General features: G+C 39.6%; 1 protein-coding gene across 4 annotated transcripts in view; it reads left to right on the forward strand.

The window, feature by feature from the left end:
- MBTPS2 (membrane bound transcription factor peptidase, site 2) overlaps positions 1 to 16,316 on the forward strand; it is a 40,922-nt gene that overhangs the window by 11,186 nt on the left and 13,420 nt on the right. For all 4 annotated transcript variants that reach the window (XM_061453267.1, XM_061453268.1, XM_061453270.1 and 1 more), the window contains 5 exons: positions 94 to 197; positions 3,497 to 3,624; positions 7,288 to 7,406; positions 8,545 to 8,725; positions 14,402 to 14,496. In XM_061453267.1, the coding sequence (XP_061309251.1) occupies positions 94 to 197; positions 3,497 to 3,624; positions 7,288 to 7,406; positions 8,545 to 8,725; positions 14,402 to 14,496 (627 nt within the window). The remainder of the gene's footprint in view (positions 1 to 93; positions 198 to 3,496; positions 3,625 to 7,287; positions 7,407 to 8,544; positions 8,726 to 14,401; positions 14,497 to 16,316) is intronic.

Here is a 16,316-nt window from a genome sequence, read left to right on the forward strand (position 1 = left end):
AGAAGCTCAGAGCAGCAGGTTTAGGGGCAGAATGTCTTTGTACTTCTTAGTTTCCTCCTGTGTTTTGTTTTGTTGTCATGCCCACATCAACAGGTGCCTGGTGTAAATTTGCCTGTCAGCCAGCTGACCTATTTCTTCTCTGCAACCCTCATCAGTGGTGTGATACATGAAGTCGGCCATGGGGTGGCAGCTATTCGGTAATACAAATTACTTTTTTCTTGCTATGTGCTAACAAAGCTTAGTATTCCAGAGCATTTACTTGCAGGTGAATGTTGTTAGCACTGCTTCGGTTTATCTAAAGAGTCTGTTTATTCTGTATTTCATATCTTTCTTAGATTTTAAGTTTGGGTGTTTAGTAAGGATAGAGTTTTGATACAGTGTCTATTCTACAGATATGAAAGGACTTCTACATTGCAGTTATACCACACTGCATCAGGTTTAAAAGATTACTTCTTTTAAGTGTTGTTTTTCACACAGCAATTACATTTCTGCAGCTGTAGCCCTTGAAGTGGACCCATGTGTTATTACACAATGGTACTTTAAAATAGGTTTTAAATTTATTTGTTTAAACATAGCTTTTGGAGTAGCATATGAAGAGGCTGAAGCAGTAATTCAGTTGAATGTCATTTGCCTGTTAATCTCAGTGATGTGTTAATTTTGATCAAAGATGATATTTTTAGTGTTACTTCACTATGATGATTACTTCACAAAAAAGTTATTTGACATGGTTAGTCATTGCTGTCAGATGACACTTTAGAAGGTTAAGTGGTGGTTGCCGAGACTGGTATTCAGATATTCTCCGCATTTCTCGTGGACATAATTAGGAGCACAAAGCCCTAAGTTGTTTCTGTAATCTTCTTGAGTGTAGGGAGTCATGACTGCATTTTAACACATTACTATGTTTTTATAACCCCAAAAGTTTTCACTTAAGGGGGTGGTTTTGGACCCTCTGTGTTTTTTCATGCTCTATTTGTCTTTCAGCTTTTTTTCCCCTGATACAAGGATTTTTCTGTAGAGGATGAAGCTTTTGCTCTTGCTCATCCCATCACAGGAAGAAGCAACAACATTTCCTTTCTTTCAGAGTACCTTCACATGCTGCTGGCTAACTGCAGATAAGCCAGGAGTAACTATAAAGCTCTTTTTAAGTAGAATGAATAATTTTTATACCTTAGTGGTGTGATATCTTCATTCAAGACCCTGAGCAAAGGCTATTGATATTCACATTTGGGTTAAGTTTTTGTCAAAAAAATTATTCCCAGTTATTTCCAGGAGAAAAAAATTTGTTTGTTCAATGCACATTGCCGCTGCTGTTTTGTGCTTGACTGTTGTTTTTTTTTCTTCAATCCTACCACACACTGGCTCTGTGTTGCTGTTACGGTCAGTCCTCAGGGTTTAGGCTTTACTAAACAGCTATGCTGTGGGCAGATACCATTATTCTGGCAAATCACTTTGGCTCCCTGAAATTGAATACAGTTTTGCCAACTTAGTTCACAGTAGTATTGGCTGTGAACTAAAGAGCTTAGAATATTTGAGCCTTAGCTTTGTCAAGGCTTGTGCCTTTTTCTTCTTCCCTCTGTACTTCCTATCCAAGTCATGAAATTATGTATAGGCATTAGGCTGCATTAATTGGTAGCATGGGTAGCTCTGATGAGTTAACTCCAGGGAATTAATGTATTACTTCATTCTGATGAATTTGTATAATTCTTTGTCTTCTTTTATTGTATATGCATAATAAATAAATGTAAATAAATAAAATGCTATGCCCAGTGTAGTGTCCCTGTAAAGATACACGATTAGCTGATCTGTGCTTGTTTTGTCTTGGAACGTGATTGTCTTGGAATAATAATTGGAATGTAATTGTCTTGGAATATGGTTGTCATGCCTCTATTGGTGCCTTATGAAATTTCTAGCTTCATAAAACCTTTATATAGTTATTTCAAAAAGTGCCATTTAAATGCAGTTGTAAAACCTCTGAAAAATGTTTATATTATCTGTATGATAGTGTCAGCTACTAATATAGAATCATAGAATAGTTAGGGTTGGAAAGGACCTTAAGATCAAGTTCCACGCCCCCTGCCATGGGCAGGGACACCTCACACTAAACAATCTCACCCAAGGCCTCATCCAACCTGGCCTTTCAACACTGCCAGGGATGGAGCATTCACAACCTCCCTGGGCAACCCATTCCAGTGCCTCACCACCATAACAGGAAAGAATTTCCTCCTTATATCTAATCTAAACTTCCCTGTTTAAGTTTGAACCCATTACCCCTTGTCCTATCACTACAGTCCCTAATGAAGAGTCCATCCCCAGCATCCCTATATGCCCCCTTCAGATACTGGAAGGCTGCTATACGGTCTCCACGCAGCCTTCTCTTCTCCAGGCTGAACAGCCCCAATTTTCTCAGCCTATCTTCATATGGGAGGTGCTCCAGTCCCCTGATCATCCTTGTGGCCCTCCTCTGGACTTGTTCCAACAGTTCCATGTCCTTTTTATGTTGAGGACACCAGAACTGCACACAATACTCCAAGTGAGGTCTCACAAGAGCAGAGTAGAGGGGCAGGATCACCTCCTTCGACCTGCTGGTCACGCTCCTTTTGATGCAGCCCAGGACACGGCTGGCTTTCTGGGCTGCAAGCGCACACTGAAGCCGGCCCATGTTCATTTTCTCATCGACCAGCACCCCCAAGTCCTTCTCCACAGGGCTGCTCTGAGTCTCTTCTCTGCCCAACCTGTAGCTGTGCCTGGGATTGCTCCAACCCAGGTGTAGGACCTTGCACTTGGCATGGTTAAACTTCATGAGGTTGGCATCAGCCCACCTCAGAAGCGTGTCAGGGTCCCTCTGGATGGCATTCCTTCCCTCCAGCATATGAACCGAACCATACAGCTTATATTTAAATAGCATTTGTCCTTTTAACCTCCTGACTTGTTTTCATTTTATCAAGTGACAATTTCCCTCATTTTTTTATAGTTTACAATTTACTCTGACTTTCATTCAGGAGAAACAGAAATTATAAATGCCAGAAATCAACAAGTGTTCCTTTAAGAGGAAAGCAATTGCTTCTTCCAGATACTTTTTCATTGATTAGTTTGAAACTGCATCCTGCAAGCTGCGATTTCTTTACAAGTAAAGAAAAATCCCCCAAACGTTAAAGTGAAAATAGTTTGTTTCAGGGTTTTGGGTGGGTTTTTTGTTGTTGTTTGTTTGGGGTTTTTTAAAGTATTTTATGTGATGTTGTTACCAGGAGGCAGAAAAGAAGTTGAACTTACCCTTTATCTTTTACTAGGCTCACAAATGTGTGCTGCTTTAAAGTGGCAACTACTGTGGAAAACATCCTGTAGTTTAATTATCTTTCAATTGTTGGTATTGCGGAAAAAAAGTTTTCTAGTTATAATTTTAGTTGTTCTCATTATCAAAAATACATGCTGTGTAGAATCTCTCAGTTTTGATTTTGTTTGCAGTAACACCACTTCATTGTTATTTTCTTTTCTTAAGAGAACAAGTACGATTTAATGGATTTGGGATTTTTATCTTTGTTGTCTATCCTGGAGCATTTGTTGAGCTCTTCACAACCCACTTGCAACTGATATCTCCAGTCCAGCAACTAAGGATATTTTGTGCAGGTAATAGTTTGTGCCTTTTTACTAAACCTTTGCTTAGCACTGTTACTTACTCTGAAGGCATTATTTGTGAATTCTTGATGGACAATTGAAGGTTTGAAATGAAGAAGTACAAAAGCTTGCATTTACCTAAAGGTGATCCTTCTGCTCTGAACTTACATTGTAATTATAGAAAATCATTTGATCATTACTGTCCATACTGTGCTGTTTTCTGAAGGAGAAAGATGTCAGTTTCTAGTTTAAATGAGTACCAGTTTCCTGTCATGAAAAATGTTACTATATATCCTAGATCTAATTCAGATTAGCTGTGCATAAGAAATTCCAGTTGTGTGTTGTACGGTCTAAGTAGCAGATCTTGGAGCATGCAAGCTGGAAAATACTCAGCCAGGAGACTGGTGGTATGAGAACATGACTTGCTGTCACAGGTGAACAACTTTGAGCAATACACTACCACTTTCTGCAATAGAAGCAATGTATTATGTGTTTTTTTTCAGTAGTATTGTGAGTGATTTTTAGTGACATTTGAATTATGTTATTATACAGGTCACTGTGTTTTGGTGTTGCCATCAAGAGGAAATAAAGGCTAAAACACCAGCATCCAAAGAGAATCACAGCTTACAGCTCCAAATAAGCACCAAGTGGTTTTGGTTTGATGTTTTTGAAGTCTCTGGCTACTGGGAAGTAGAGCCCTGTTGCTGTGGAAAGTTAGACTGAGACTGTATTATCCTACCTGAACCACATGTTACTGATTTCTAGAGACAAATGTGGTTCCAAGATTACTGAAAGACAGACAGAAAAATTAGCATCTTGGTTTAGTTCTTGGAGAAGTAGGGTAGCAGCCAGCCTGTTGTAATGTTTAGACATTAACATTGTTTCTTGAATATTGTAACTAAAACATTATATAAAAGGGTTTAGGCTGGGCATACAGAAGCCATTAGGAAAGCATATTTTCAAGCTTTCGTAAATCAAGTAAATGATGATAAAAGTTAGGTAAGTAAATATATCTATATTCCAAATACCCTAATGAACCAAAATCATTCACTGCAATAGGGTAACTTCCATGATGCCCTGTGTCAATTTCCATTTCCAGCTACTGTGAGCAGAACTGCAAGAGAAGACATACCATTTTTCAAAATGGGTTGTTTACCTACATTGCTGTGAAATCATCTAGAAAAATTAGATTATAAGGTGTAACAAAATAATTGCTTGCATATTTTTGATGACAAGTGAACACCTATAATTTTTCAGGTTTTTTGGGGAACCATATAGGGGAATACAAGGTAGGAACAAGTATGTTGCAATACTGGTTTGGCATCAGTGGCTTGTTACCAGTTAGGTATAGCACATATATGTTTTGGTTTTTTTTTTTACAGCTAATGATAAATATGTTTCATAACTAGGATGCTTGATAATCATAAAATGTGATCTTTGGTAAACTTGACACAGTTTTTTTTTGATTGTCAGAGCAGTTGAATGAACGTGTTCTCACTGTTCTGAAGATCTGAGTTTCCAGAGGCTTGCTTTCAGACTTTTGTATGGCAGCGAAGTAAAAGAAACAGAGTGGAGAATGACACAGAATATTCCCTTTGTAATCCATTTATACTCTGGAGATTAAAGAGTATATTTGTTGTACAGCAGATGGCATCGTGAGTTCAAGAATAGTGAATGAGTGTTCTTGTAAGACTTGTGATATTTTTAGCACTAATTCCATGACCAGTAGATAAAAAGTGCTTCTGTGCTGCACTTTCTTATAATTCAAACATTTGTACTATTTTTGAGATCCTTTGTAATGTATTTTGTGTTGTCTTTAACAGGAAAAAGTTAAAAGATTTTTTAAACTTAATTTTTAAAAAATTATTAATAATTAATAAAGTCATTATTTTAAGTTGTTTTAAGGGCTGGGTAAAGTATCGCTTTTTAAATATGAGGAATTAGGTATCCAAGGATGAGGCTGTTTTAGCAAAATGAAATTGCTTGTATACACAGCAGTGTGCCTCTACAGTTATTCTCATTTTAAGCCTGTTTATTTTCTGTGGATCACCTGGGTTGAATTTGAAGCCTTTCTATATTAGACTTTTCTCCTGTATTCCACACAGCAAACTGTGTAGATTATGGTGTTAAATCCCATGTTTTCCTAGCAGTATTCATGTCACCCCCTAGCAGTTCCATCACCTCATTTTTTTATTATTTAAGGTTTTTTTTCCAGTTTACTCTTATAGCGGCCACACTGTTACAAATGAATTTTGGTTTGGTCTTTGATTTTTATCCTTTGTTAAGCTGTTGAGCTGAAAAAAAAAAGGTAACACATTTACCCAATACTTCTGGGTTTGTTGCACTTGTGTGGGTGCACGCATATACATATGTGTGCAAGATAAACAGAACTGATTTCTGAAACTTTTCATCTATCTGATTACCTTTCAGTGAGATATGATTAAAAACTATAGAAAGGGAGATCACATTAAGAAGCATCTACTATGGCAAATGGCAAAAACCCTGTATTTAAAGTACTCCAGAAATGTCTCTCGTTTCTGCAGCATTAGAAATGTAAAAGACAACCAGGTGACAGGTAGAGATAACCAGGGGAAATAAGAGTCTGCCATATGTTATGATTCCTGTGTTATATGCAGTGCAAGAAAGATAGGTTATATTTACTTTAGTTCCTGTCTTGTAACTGCACTGTAAATATAGAACTGACTCAAACCCCTCTTAACAAGATGAAGCATTATAAAAAGGAAATAAGGAGTCTTCAACACTGAAAAGTTTTCCTGCAGTGGTCGTACGAATTGTTTGACCAAGAACACAAAATAAATGAGAAAATCCATATAGTACTGGATGTTGAAGGAAGCCAATCACGTCTTATGATACTGGTTCATTTCTTCCTATGGAGAGCAGTGTCCTTTAAAAATTGCAGTTGCAAATATGTTGCCCAGGATAATGTGTTGGGAAATGCTGATTTCACAACTGTTTCTTGATGTGGTTTTAGGTCCAGATTTTCTTGTAGAAGAAGCCTTTTTTCAAATAATTTTCTAAACTTGTTTGGCATATACATGTAATTATTTTCATTGGTGCAGTGGAGATAACCGTGAAAAATACTGAATTGCATCTAAATTTCAGACATCTTGCAGACCAGGACAAACAGTATTTATTCACATGTATGACCAGTTATTAAGATTCTTAAATGTAACAGTTTGTTGTGGTAAGAGGTGACAAGTAATACATTTCATTCTACTAATGTTTTAATATCTATGATAGAACTGTAGATAGAAACTGTAGATAGAAACTATAGTTTAAGTACTGATTCAGAAGCCCAGTTTTTCTTCTGGGTACTCTACCTACTACATACTTAGAAAAGTAGTGAAATGATGAAATACCAATATGGTAGAATGACACCTTAAAAATAAACTTAACCTCTTTTCTGACAGTATAATTCTCAGGGGCTCAGAGGCTTCTCTAAAAATTCCCTACAAAGTGACATCATAGAAACTTAAGTTTGTAAAGTAACATACGTATTCTTTCATGTCTCTGTTCAAAAATTAACTTTTCACCCATTCTTACAGTAATCATTTCAGGAAGGTTGATTAGCAGGTGACTGTAGAAACTTGTGTTTCAAAGACACCTTTCTGTTATTATTGTTTACTTTAAAAATATTTTTTTCCTTCTTTTCAGGAGTGTGGCATAATTTTGTTCTTGGTGTTACAAGTTTCATGGTTCTGTTTCTGCTGCCAGCCATTCTTTTCCCTTTCTATTACACGGGTGTTGGGGCACTTGTCACTGAGGTTGCAGAGGTAAGAAAAGATCTTTACTGTTTTCATATTGCGTGCTTTGTGACCTGAGAGTATCTGTCTCTTATTATCACAATCAGATTTGGTCAGTGCAGCACTCTGCAGAGTCTAATATATTGCGCTCTTTGTCTGCTTGACGTTTCCTTCTCAGTCACATGTGTTTTAGTATTAATAAATGAAGGAACATGGCGTGAATAATTATAGGCTGTTCGTCATACTAAAAATCTGTTTAGACATTTGAGATGAGTTTGCAGGCTTATTTTGGTTTTGCTTGTTTTATTTTAACTTCTTTTCAGTACTGGCACCAAGTAAATTTACTGGAAACTACATTATCACTCTAATTATTGCTATCTGGTTTTAATGTTAAAGATTATTTTGACCTGATTTACTTGCTTGTTTGGTCAGCTGAAAGCAAAGTAGAGAGAGACTGCTGCGATTCTGGAAAGGAGGACTGATTTTTTTCTGACTAAATCAAACATAGCACAGTTGAACAGCACAGCTGAAAGTATTCAGTCTTCCTTGGATCTCAAAATGAACTGCTATGACTCAGGATAGAGTGACATTTATTATGCTTTATACCCTTGAAAGTATAGGTTCAACCTGCTGTGTTGAAAGATTCAGTGTATTAATTTAAGCTACTTGAACTTAAAATGGTAGGAAAAACCACAGTGTATTAACTTGTATGAAAATAATTTCTCAAGTTTCAATCGGTTCCTGGAACACATGGAGACTAGCCCTTTTCTTTTTCTTTGGACTAAAAAAGTTATTATTTGTAGAGGATATTGGTTTTGAAATGCTCTATCATAAGTTGAAATAATCAGTTCTAGTGGAGCCTGAGATACTCTCTTTCTCTGGAAATAGTGTCTTAACCTGAAGATTTCATGGCTATTTGGCAGAACTGTAAAAAAATCCTTGTTGTTTTAATTGCAATAATTTAATTGTAATAATATGTAATTTAGTTGTAATATTGGTTTTGAAATGCTCTATCATAAGTTGAAATAATCAGTTTTAGTGGAGCCTGAGACACTCTCTTTCTCTGGAAATAGTGTCTTAACCTAAAGATTTCATGGCTGTTTGGCAGAACTGTAAAAAAATCCTTGTTTTAATTGTAATAATATGACCGACTTGACATTCTTCTCAGGATTCTCCTGCCAATGGACCAAGAGGTCTTTTTGTGGGAGACCTTGTCACTAATCTGCAAGACTGCCCAGTTTATAATGTGGAAGACTGGAATTCCTGTCTGGGAGACATTTCAGAGAAGTCACAGATTGGCTACTGTGTAAGTGCAGCCACCCTACAGCAATTAAGTTTTCCAGCTAGAGGTATGACTTTAGGTGCTCTCTTCATTATTTTATATTGTAATTTTATCATGTCTTGATGACTGTTTTGAATGTAGGATATGTTGGTGAGGACAGATTTCTCCTAAGTTGAGTCCGCTATCCTGTCTTGAGCATTTACCAATATGCCATTCTATTTTGTGAAACCTGAAAGTGAGGAAGAAGTAGGTAGAAGACAGAAGAATTTCTCTAGTCTTCCAGTCACCCTATACAAACATCCTTTATGACATGAATAATGAAATTTGCCTCTTTGAGATACTGCATAACTTGGTTATTAGCAGTAATAGATTTATCTCCTCTATTTTTAGTTCAGTTATGTGGATCAACTCAGTGATTTTTTACAGATGTAAATTCCACGTATTACCTTACTGCTTTGATCAGCATGACATTACAAATTGTATGGCTTAACCCAATGATGTGCTTTATTATGGCCACTTACTCAGATCTGTCTCACTATGCGGGTTTTAAGTTTCATGTGCTTCTTCAGTCTAACAGTGTCTTTGCCCATAAACTTAGTTTTGTCTGGATTGCACATATTGCTTCTGCAAGTCAGTCTGTTTCCTTCTGTTTTCGTTTATACATTGGAGTGCTTGTTGCTGTAACAGTTCACCCCTTAGAAACAAAAAAACCCTGAACTGAACTAAACCAGAACTATAAACAAAAATTTAGTAGAACAAAAAAGAGCAGTCAAGTTAAATTGGCTGAATGTCTTGTGACGTGCCCTAAAGCTCTCTAAAGTTTGTTTCACGCAAGCATCCATGGAAACTGAATTACAAAGACAAGGGGCTACTGAGAAAATAGGGCGATTCCGGGAGTCTTAAGTGGCTGATGGCTGGCCTAGGCTTCAAACTTTTGCATTGCTCAGGAAAATAGTAAGGTCTGGTTTGTACTAAGCAAAATCTATATGATGCTCTTCAGAGCTTTAAAACTATCACTGCGTTTGTTTCATCATGCTGAAGTAAATAGGGGGTAAGGCAGCTCGACTACCCATGTTTTTTAATGCATTATGGTTACATTGTGAGACCAAAAAGGTAATTTATCTTTCTAGTATGTAAGGAAAGTAATCTTACAACTGGAATATTTAAACAAGATAAAAATAAGTATTTAAACAGGAAACTAGTGAAGTATGGGTAAGATCCTGCTTTTGGAGAGCTAGCAGTTTGGATTATCCTTCTCAAGAGGAGGGCAACTTTGACACATGCTTTCAGCTGGGCAGGGATGGCAAGGAAGAATCAATTCTTAGATGCTGTAGGCAACTGTAGATGCTCTGATTCTGCTGTTCTCTGAAATGCAATTTCAAAGTTATGAATAATAAAACTGCATATTCTGCAACTGAACTAGTCTTGTTAGGTTGAAATACTAGAAACTTAATACTGGAAACTCAATATTGCTTGCAAGCTTGGTTGCTGTACTGTGTTAGCAGCCCACTGTCCCACTGCTACATTCTAATCAGACCAGTCTGTCTGCATTTTCAGAGTCATAAAGCCTCCAGCAGTGAGAAATATTCCTCCTAAATTAAGTGAACTCTGTTCAATCTCTAGGAGCTGTCATTTGTCAAAATCTTGACAGTTCACAACTTGTCATAAATACTGAATATCAGTGAAAATGTATCTAGCAAATGGACCCTATCTACTTGACCATAAAACAAATGGAGAGTAAACTATTTGAGTATGCAGCTAGACCGAAAACAGTGCCCCAAGGTCCTTCTTGAAATTAAAAAAAATGTTTTCAATGTAGTTCATAAGGAAACTAGTTTCATGGTAATTCACTGTTCAAAAATACGTATTTTCTCAAGGGAGGTGTGTTGCCTACCAGAGGCTCAGATCAGGGATGCTGCAGAGAGGCTGCCTGCTCTAGTAAGCCCCACTGACTATTACCCACTTCTAATCATCCATGTGGGTGCTAGTGATATAGATAGTAGCCCGGAGAACAGAAAGAAGGACTACAGAGCCCTGGGAGAGGTGGTAAGGGGCTCTGGAGCTCAGATAGTCTTTTCATCAATTCTCCAGGATAAAGGGGAGGACCTTAAAAAGGCTAGGAGGATTGGCAAGGTTAATAAATGGTTAGAACAGTGGTGCCATAGTCAAGGGTTTGGGTATTTAGAACACGGGACTCTATATGGGAGGCCAGGTCTACTGGAAGCTGGTGGAGCTGGTCTGTGCGCAGTTGTGGAGCTAGTCTAAGAAGAGCAGTTTTGGTAGGAAGCTTGCCAGGCTGGTCAAGGCAGCTTTAAACTAGATGTGTTGGGGGAGGGAGGCATCATTCCATCCCAACACACCCAGTCAGTTGCCAGCACCTATAATAAATATTCAGAGCGATGTACGGATATTTCAGCCACTCCAGCCAATGAGCCGGCTTCATTTGGAGCTCGGCTCAGATGTCTCTATACAAATGCCTGTAGCATGGGGAACAAACAAGAGGAATTAGAGGTGTGTGCACATCTACGGGGGTATGATATAACAGGCATCACAGAAACATGGTGGGATGGCTCCTATGAGTGGAGTGCTGGAATGGAAGGTTACAGGCTCTTTAGGAAAGACAGGCCCGGCAGACAGGAAGGTAGAGTTGCTATTTATGTTAAGGATAGTCTGGAGAGCATGGAACTCTGCCTGGGGACAGGTGAGCAGTTAACAGAGAGTTTGTAGATCAGAGTTCAGAATTAAAGGGAGAACAGCGATGGGGGACATTACTGTGGGGATCTGTTACAGACTGCCTGATCAAGGAGAGCCTGCGGATGAAGCACTCTACAGACAGATAGGAGAAGTTTCACGTTCACAGGACCTTGTTCTCATGGGGGACTTCAACCACCCTGATATCTGTTGGAGGGACAGCGCAGCCCAGCACAAGCAATCCAGGAGGTTCCTCAATTGTGTGGAAGACAACTTCCTTCTGCAAGTAATAGAGGAGCCAACAAAGAGAGGTGCTGTGCTTGACCTCATGCTCACCAACAGGGAAGGGCTTGTTGGAAATGTGATGCTCCAGGGCAGCCTTGGTTGCAGCGATCATGAGATGCTCGAATTTGAGATCTTCAGGACAGTGAGAAGAGAGTGCAGCAAGCTCACTGCTCTGGACTTCAAGAGAGCAGACTTTGGCCTCTTCAGGAACCTGCTCAGTAAGGTTCCATGGGATATAGCTCTAGAGGGCAGAGGGACCCAAGACTTTTGGTTGATATTCAAGGATCACCTGCTGCAAGCTCAGGAGTGTTGCATCCCAACTAGAAGGAAGTGCAGCAGGAGGGCCAAGAGACCTCCTTGGATGGATAAGGAGCTGCTGAGGAAAATTCAAATGAAAAAAGAGGCTTATAAAAGGTGGAAGCAAGGACAGGTGGCCTGGGAAGAATACAGGGATGTTGTCTGGGAAGCTGGGGACCAGGTTAGGAAATCTAAGGCCCGGTTAGAATTAAACTTGGCTAAGGATGTGAAAAATAACAGGAAGGGATTCTATAGCTACATTGCAAATAAAAGAGTCGGGATGATGTGGGCCCTCTCCAGAAGCTCTCAGGAGAACTGGCTACACAGGATTTGGAGAAGGCTGAGGTTCTGAATGACTTCTTTGCCTCGGTCTTCACTGGCAAAGGCTCTGACCAAACCACCCAAGTCTTGGAAGGCAGATGCAGGGACTGTGAGAATGAAGACCTTGAGCCCACTGTAGGAGAGGATCTGGTTTGATACCATCTTAAGAACCTGAAGGTACACAAGTGCATGGGACCTGGGGTCCTGAAGGAGCTGGAGAATGAAATTGCTAAGCCACTGTCCATCATATTTGAAAAATCATGGCAGTCAGGTGAAGCTCCCAACAACTGGAAAAAGGGAAATATAACCCCCATTTTCAAGAAGGGGAAAATGGATGACCCAGGGAATTACAGACCAGTCAGTCTCACCTCTGTGCCTGGCAAAATCTTGGAGCAGATTCTCCTGGAAGACATGCTAAGGCACATGAAAATCAACAAGGTGGTTGGTGACAGCCAGCATGGCTTCACGAATGGGAAAACCTGCCTGACCAATTTGGTGGCCTTCTATGATGGGGCTACGGAACTGATGGACAGGGGTAGAGCAGTTGACGTCATCTACCTGGACTTGTGCAAAGCGTTCGACACTGTCCCACAGAGCATCCTTGTCTCTAAATTGGAGAGACATCAATTTGATGGGTGGACCACTCGGTGGATAAAGAACTGGCTGGATGGCCGCACACGAAGAGTCGTGATCAATGGCTTAATGTCCAACTGGAGACCACTAATGAGTGGTGTCCCTCAGGGATTGGTGTTGGGACCGGTCTTGTTCAACATCTTTGTCGCTGACATGGACAGTGGGATTGAGTGCGCCCTCAGCAAGTTTGCCGATGACACCAGGCTGTGTGGTTCGGCTGATACCCTGGAGGGAAGGAATGCCATCCAGAGGGACTTTGACATACTTGTGAGGTGGGCTGATGCCAACCTCATGAAGTTTAACCATGCCAAGTGCAAGGTCCTACACCTGGGTCGGAGCAATCCCAGGCACAGCTACAGGTTGGGCAGAGAAGAGATTCAGAGCAGCCCTGAGGACAAGGACGTGGGGGTGTTGGTTGATGAGAAAATGAACATGGGCCGGCTTCAGTGTGCGCTCGCAGCCCAGAAAGCCAACCATGTCCTGGGCTGCATCAAAAGGAGCGTGACCAGCAGGTCAAAGGAGGTGATCCTGCCCCTCTACTCTGCTCTTGTGAGACCCCACTTGGAGTATTGTGTGCAGTTCTGGTGTCCTCAACATAAAAAGGACATGGAACTGTTGGAACAAGTCCAGAGGAGGGCCATGAGGATGATCAGGGGACTGGAGCACCTCCCGTATGAAGACAGGCTGAGGAAGTTGGGGCTGTTCAGCCTGGAGAAGAGAAGGCTGCGTGGAGACCAAAGGGGGTTTATAGGGATGCTGGGGAGGCACTCTGCATTAGGGACTGTAGTTACAGGACAAGGGGTAATGGGTTCAAACTTAAACAGGGGTAGTTTAGACTGGATATAAGGAAGAAGTTCTTTCCTGTTAGGGTGGTGAGGCACTGGAATGGGTTGCCCAAGGAGGTTGTGAATGTTCCATCTGTGGCAGTGTTCAAGGCCAGGTTGGACGAGGCCTTGGGTGAGATGGTTTAGTGTGAGGTGTCCCTGCCCATGTCAGGGGGGGTGGAACTTGCTCTTAAGGTCCTTTCCAACCCTAACTATTCTATTCACTGCTCCAATATTCAAGGCTTAGAAAGCTTTCAAAATTTAAATCTTGTAAAGGCTTTAATGTTTTTAATAAGGATATTTTGAGTGTTGGTTTTTTCCACAACCAGCCAGTGAAATTGGTACAGTAGCAGCTAACAGATTGTCTTAATGCAACCTTAATGCAAGTTGAGGGCAACAGATAGAAGTATTTTGTAACTTGTCATGCTTAGAACACTGCAGTGGTAGATCCCCAATATCTCAAGGGAATTTATTAAGATGAAAAAATCAGTATGTGACATGGTGAAATCAGGTGACATTCATACATGTAAGTCGTGAAGCTTATTCTTAGTTATGACTGAACCACATCTAGGCTGTGTGAATTGCTATGATTCTTCAGTGCCACAGAATGATTGTTTTACTTGATGCAGACTGATTTGTTTTCAGGAAGTTGCTAGAATGTTCATCATTTGCTCTTTGTCTGTGTTCTTTAGTCTATAGAAGACTCGATGGCACAGTTGAATGTTGTAGTAACAACAGCCTCACAGACATTTGCTTTTCCTATAGCAATAACTTGGACAGCCAACTGGTAAGTTATCTAAACTGCTAATTTTTATTTTTTTTTAATATGAAATTACTTAAGTTAAATTACTAATATTTACCAACATTTATGCAGCATACTTAAGTGTTTAAGAGTATCTACAGTTTTGTAGTAAGGGGGTGTGTGTGTATGTGTTTGTTATTCTCCCCATCTAGAGCTTTAAAAAGCCAAAATAGTAGAAATTATTTTTCCCATGACCATTCAGGAATTCTCTGGAAGAATCAGAAAAGATCTTATACCCCTCATTCCCTTAGGCAGAAAGACCTCTCTCCCCTTTTCACCACTGAATGCGGAGTATTAGTGAGATAAACAACTTTTGAGAACAACGTGAAATTGCTTATTTTGGTGCTTCAGTCTTAAAGGTACTGAGCACTACAGGCTAAGCAAAGCACTGGATTATGTGTTCAGTTATCTTAAGCCAGCAGGTCTGGTCACTGGGATAAAACTAAAAACATGGAAGAGAAGGTCCTAGGGATTGCCCAGTTTCTCAAATCAGAGCCTCTATTTGATTCCTTTTTCACCATATTGATTTTCTTGTAACATGTGGAACCCTATAAAGTTTGTCAGCAGGATTTTGACTTACTCTCTTCAAGATGCAGAAAAGTTTATTAAAGTACATGATCCAGATTGACAGTGATGGAATCTTTCTAACAGTTCTCTTTACAAGAAAAAGCACAAGGATCAACTGTGTAAACTTTTCTACACATACCAGTTCATCATTGTTCTGAAGATTTGTGATAAATACCTAAAGAAAGGGAAATAAATCAGTTCCTACATCTGCTATGTTTACAGTTTCTACAGTGGTAAACTTCCAACTCCAGGGTGGTTTCGTTGTGTTTAGCCACTAAGAATTGAGCCTAGAGCAGCAGTTCATTTGAAATATATCCATGGCTGGTAACGTCCTGCAGTTCAGCAAAATTTGATAAATCACTACCCCACTGAGTTTTGACATCCTTAAGCTCATGACGACTTCTTAGGAACAGAAAAGAAATAAAAGCATCCAGAAGCCTATGACTTTCAAGTGTCCTTTGACAGGCTTTGGGGTTTTAAACAATTATTTTAAACAGTCTTTGCAGTGCTATACAGCAGTATTTGAAAATGTGCCCTCTTCCCCTTATTAGAAGAGACAGAGCTTGTATTAAAGTGTCTGACACTCATGCATCTATAGGGAGTGTAACTATCGGGCTAAAAAGGCAGAAAATCCTTTTTTTTTTTTTTTTTCCCTAAGGCAAGCAGTAGATGAAGAACTTTCCTTGCTTGTGTTTAAGAACAAAAGGAAAACTGTCACTGAGCTTTAACGAGAGACATGAGGGAGGAAAACAATTTCCTGTTCCTTTCTGCTATACTCTCTTTTGGCCTGTGGGGAGCAAGAAAGATCTGGTCTTTCAGCCTGCAGAGTGAAACAGTTGAGAATGGTTTCTTAGCTGCCCCACAGCTGGTAGGTTTGTTTGCTGAACATAAGGTTTTTGTCAGCCAAATAAGGTTTTAAATCAATGAAGACTAAAACTTTTTGAACAGTTAGTTACTCGTATGTTGATGCAGGTTCTGTTCATTAAAAATCACTGACTTGTGTTTAGATGCCTTGATTTTTTTGTAGTGCATGTGTGTACATTTTTTAAAACAGCTTTTACTCTGGTACATGTGCACAGCCTCTTTTTCACATTCCACCAAAAATGGAATGACAGGCTGAGTATGTGTCACGTAGAGGTTCTGATGGATTTGACAAAACCCCCCAAAAATAAGATTTCAGCTCTTCATGGGCTGGTAGTGTATCAGTGAGGCACTTCCTTTGCTTTAAAAAGGAGTAT

This window comes from Pezoporus flaviventris, unplaced genomic scaffold (genome assembly GCF_033815535.1).
Source record: "Pezoporus flaviventris isolate CSIRO_AGI_PZ_B2104156 unplaced genomic scaffold, CSIRO_AGI_Pfla_v1 ptg000015l, whole genome shotgun sequence".
Taxonomy (NCBI): domain Eukaryota; kingdom Metazoa; phylum Chordata; class Aves; order Psittaciformes; family Psittacidae; genus Pezoporus; species Pezoporus flaviventris.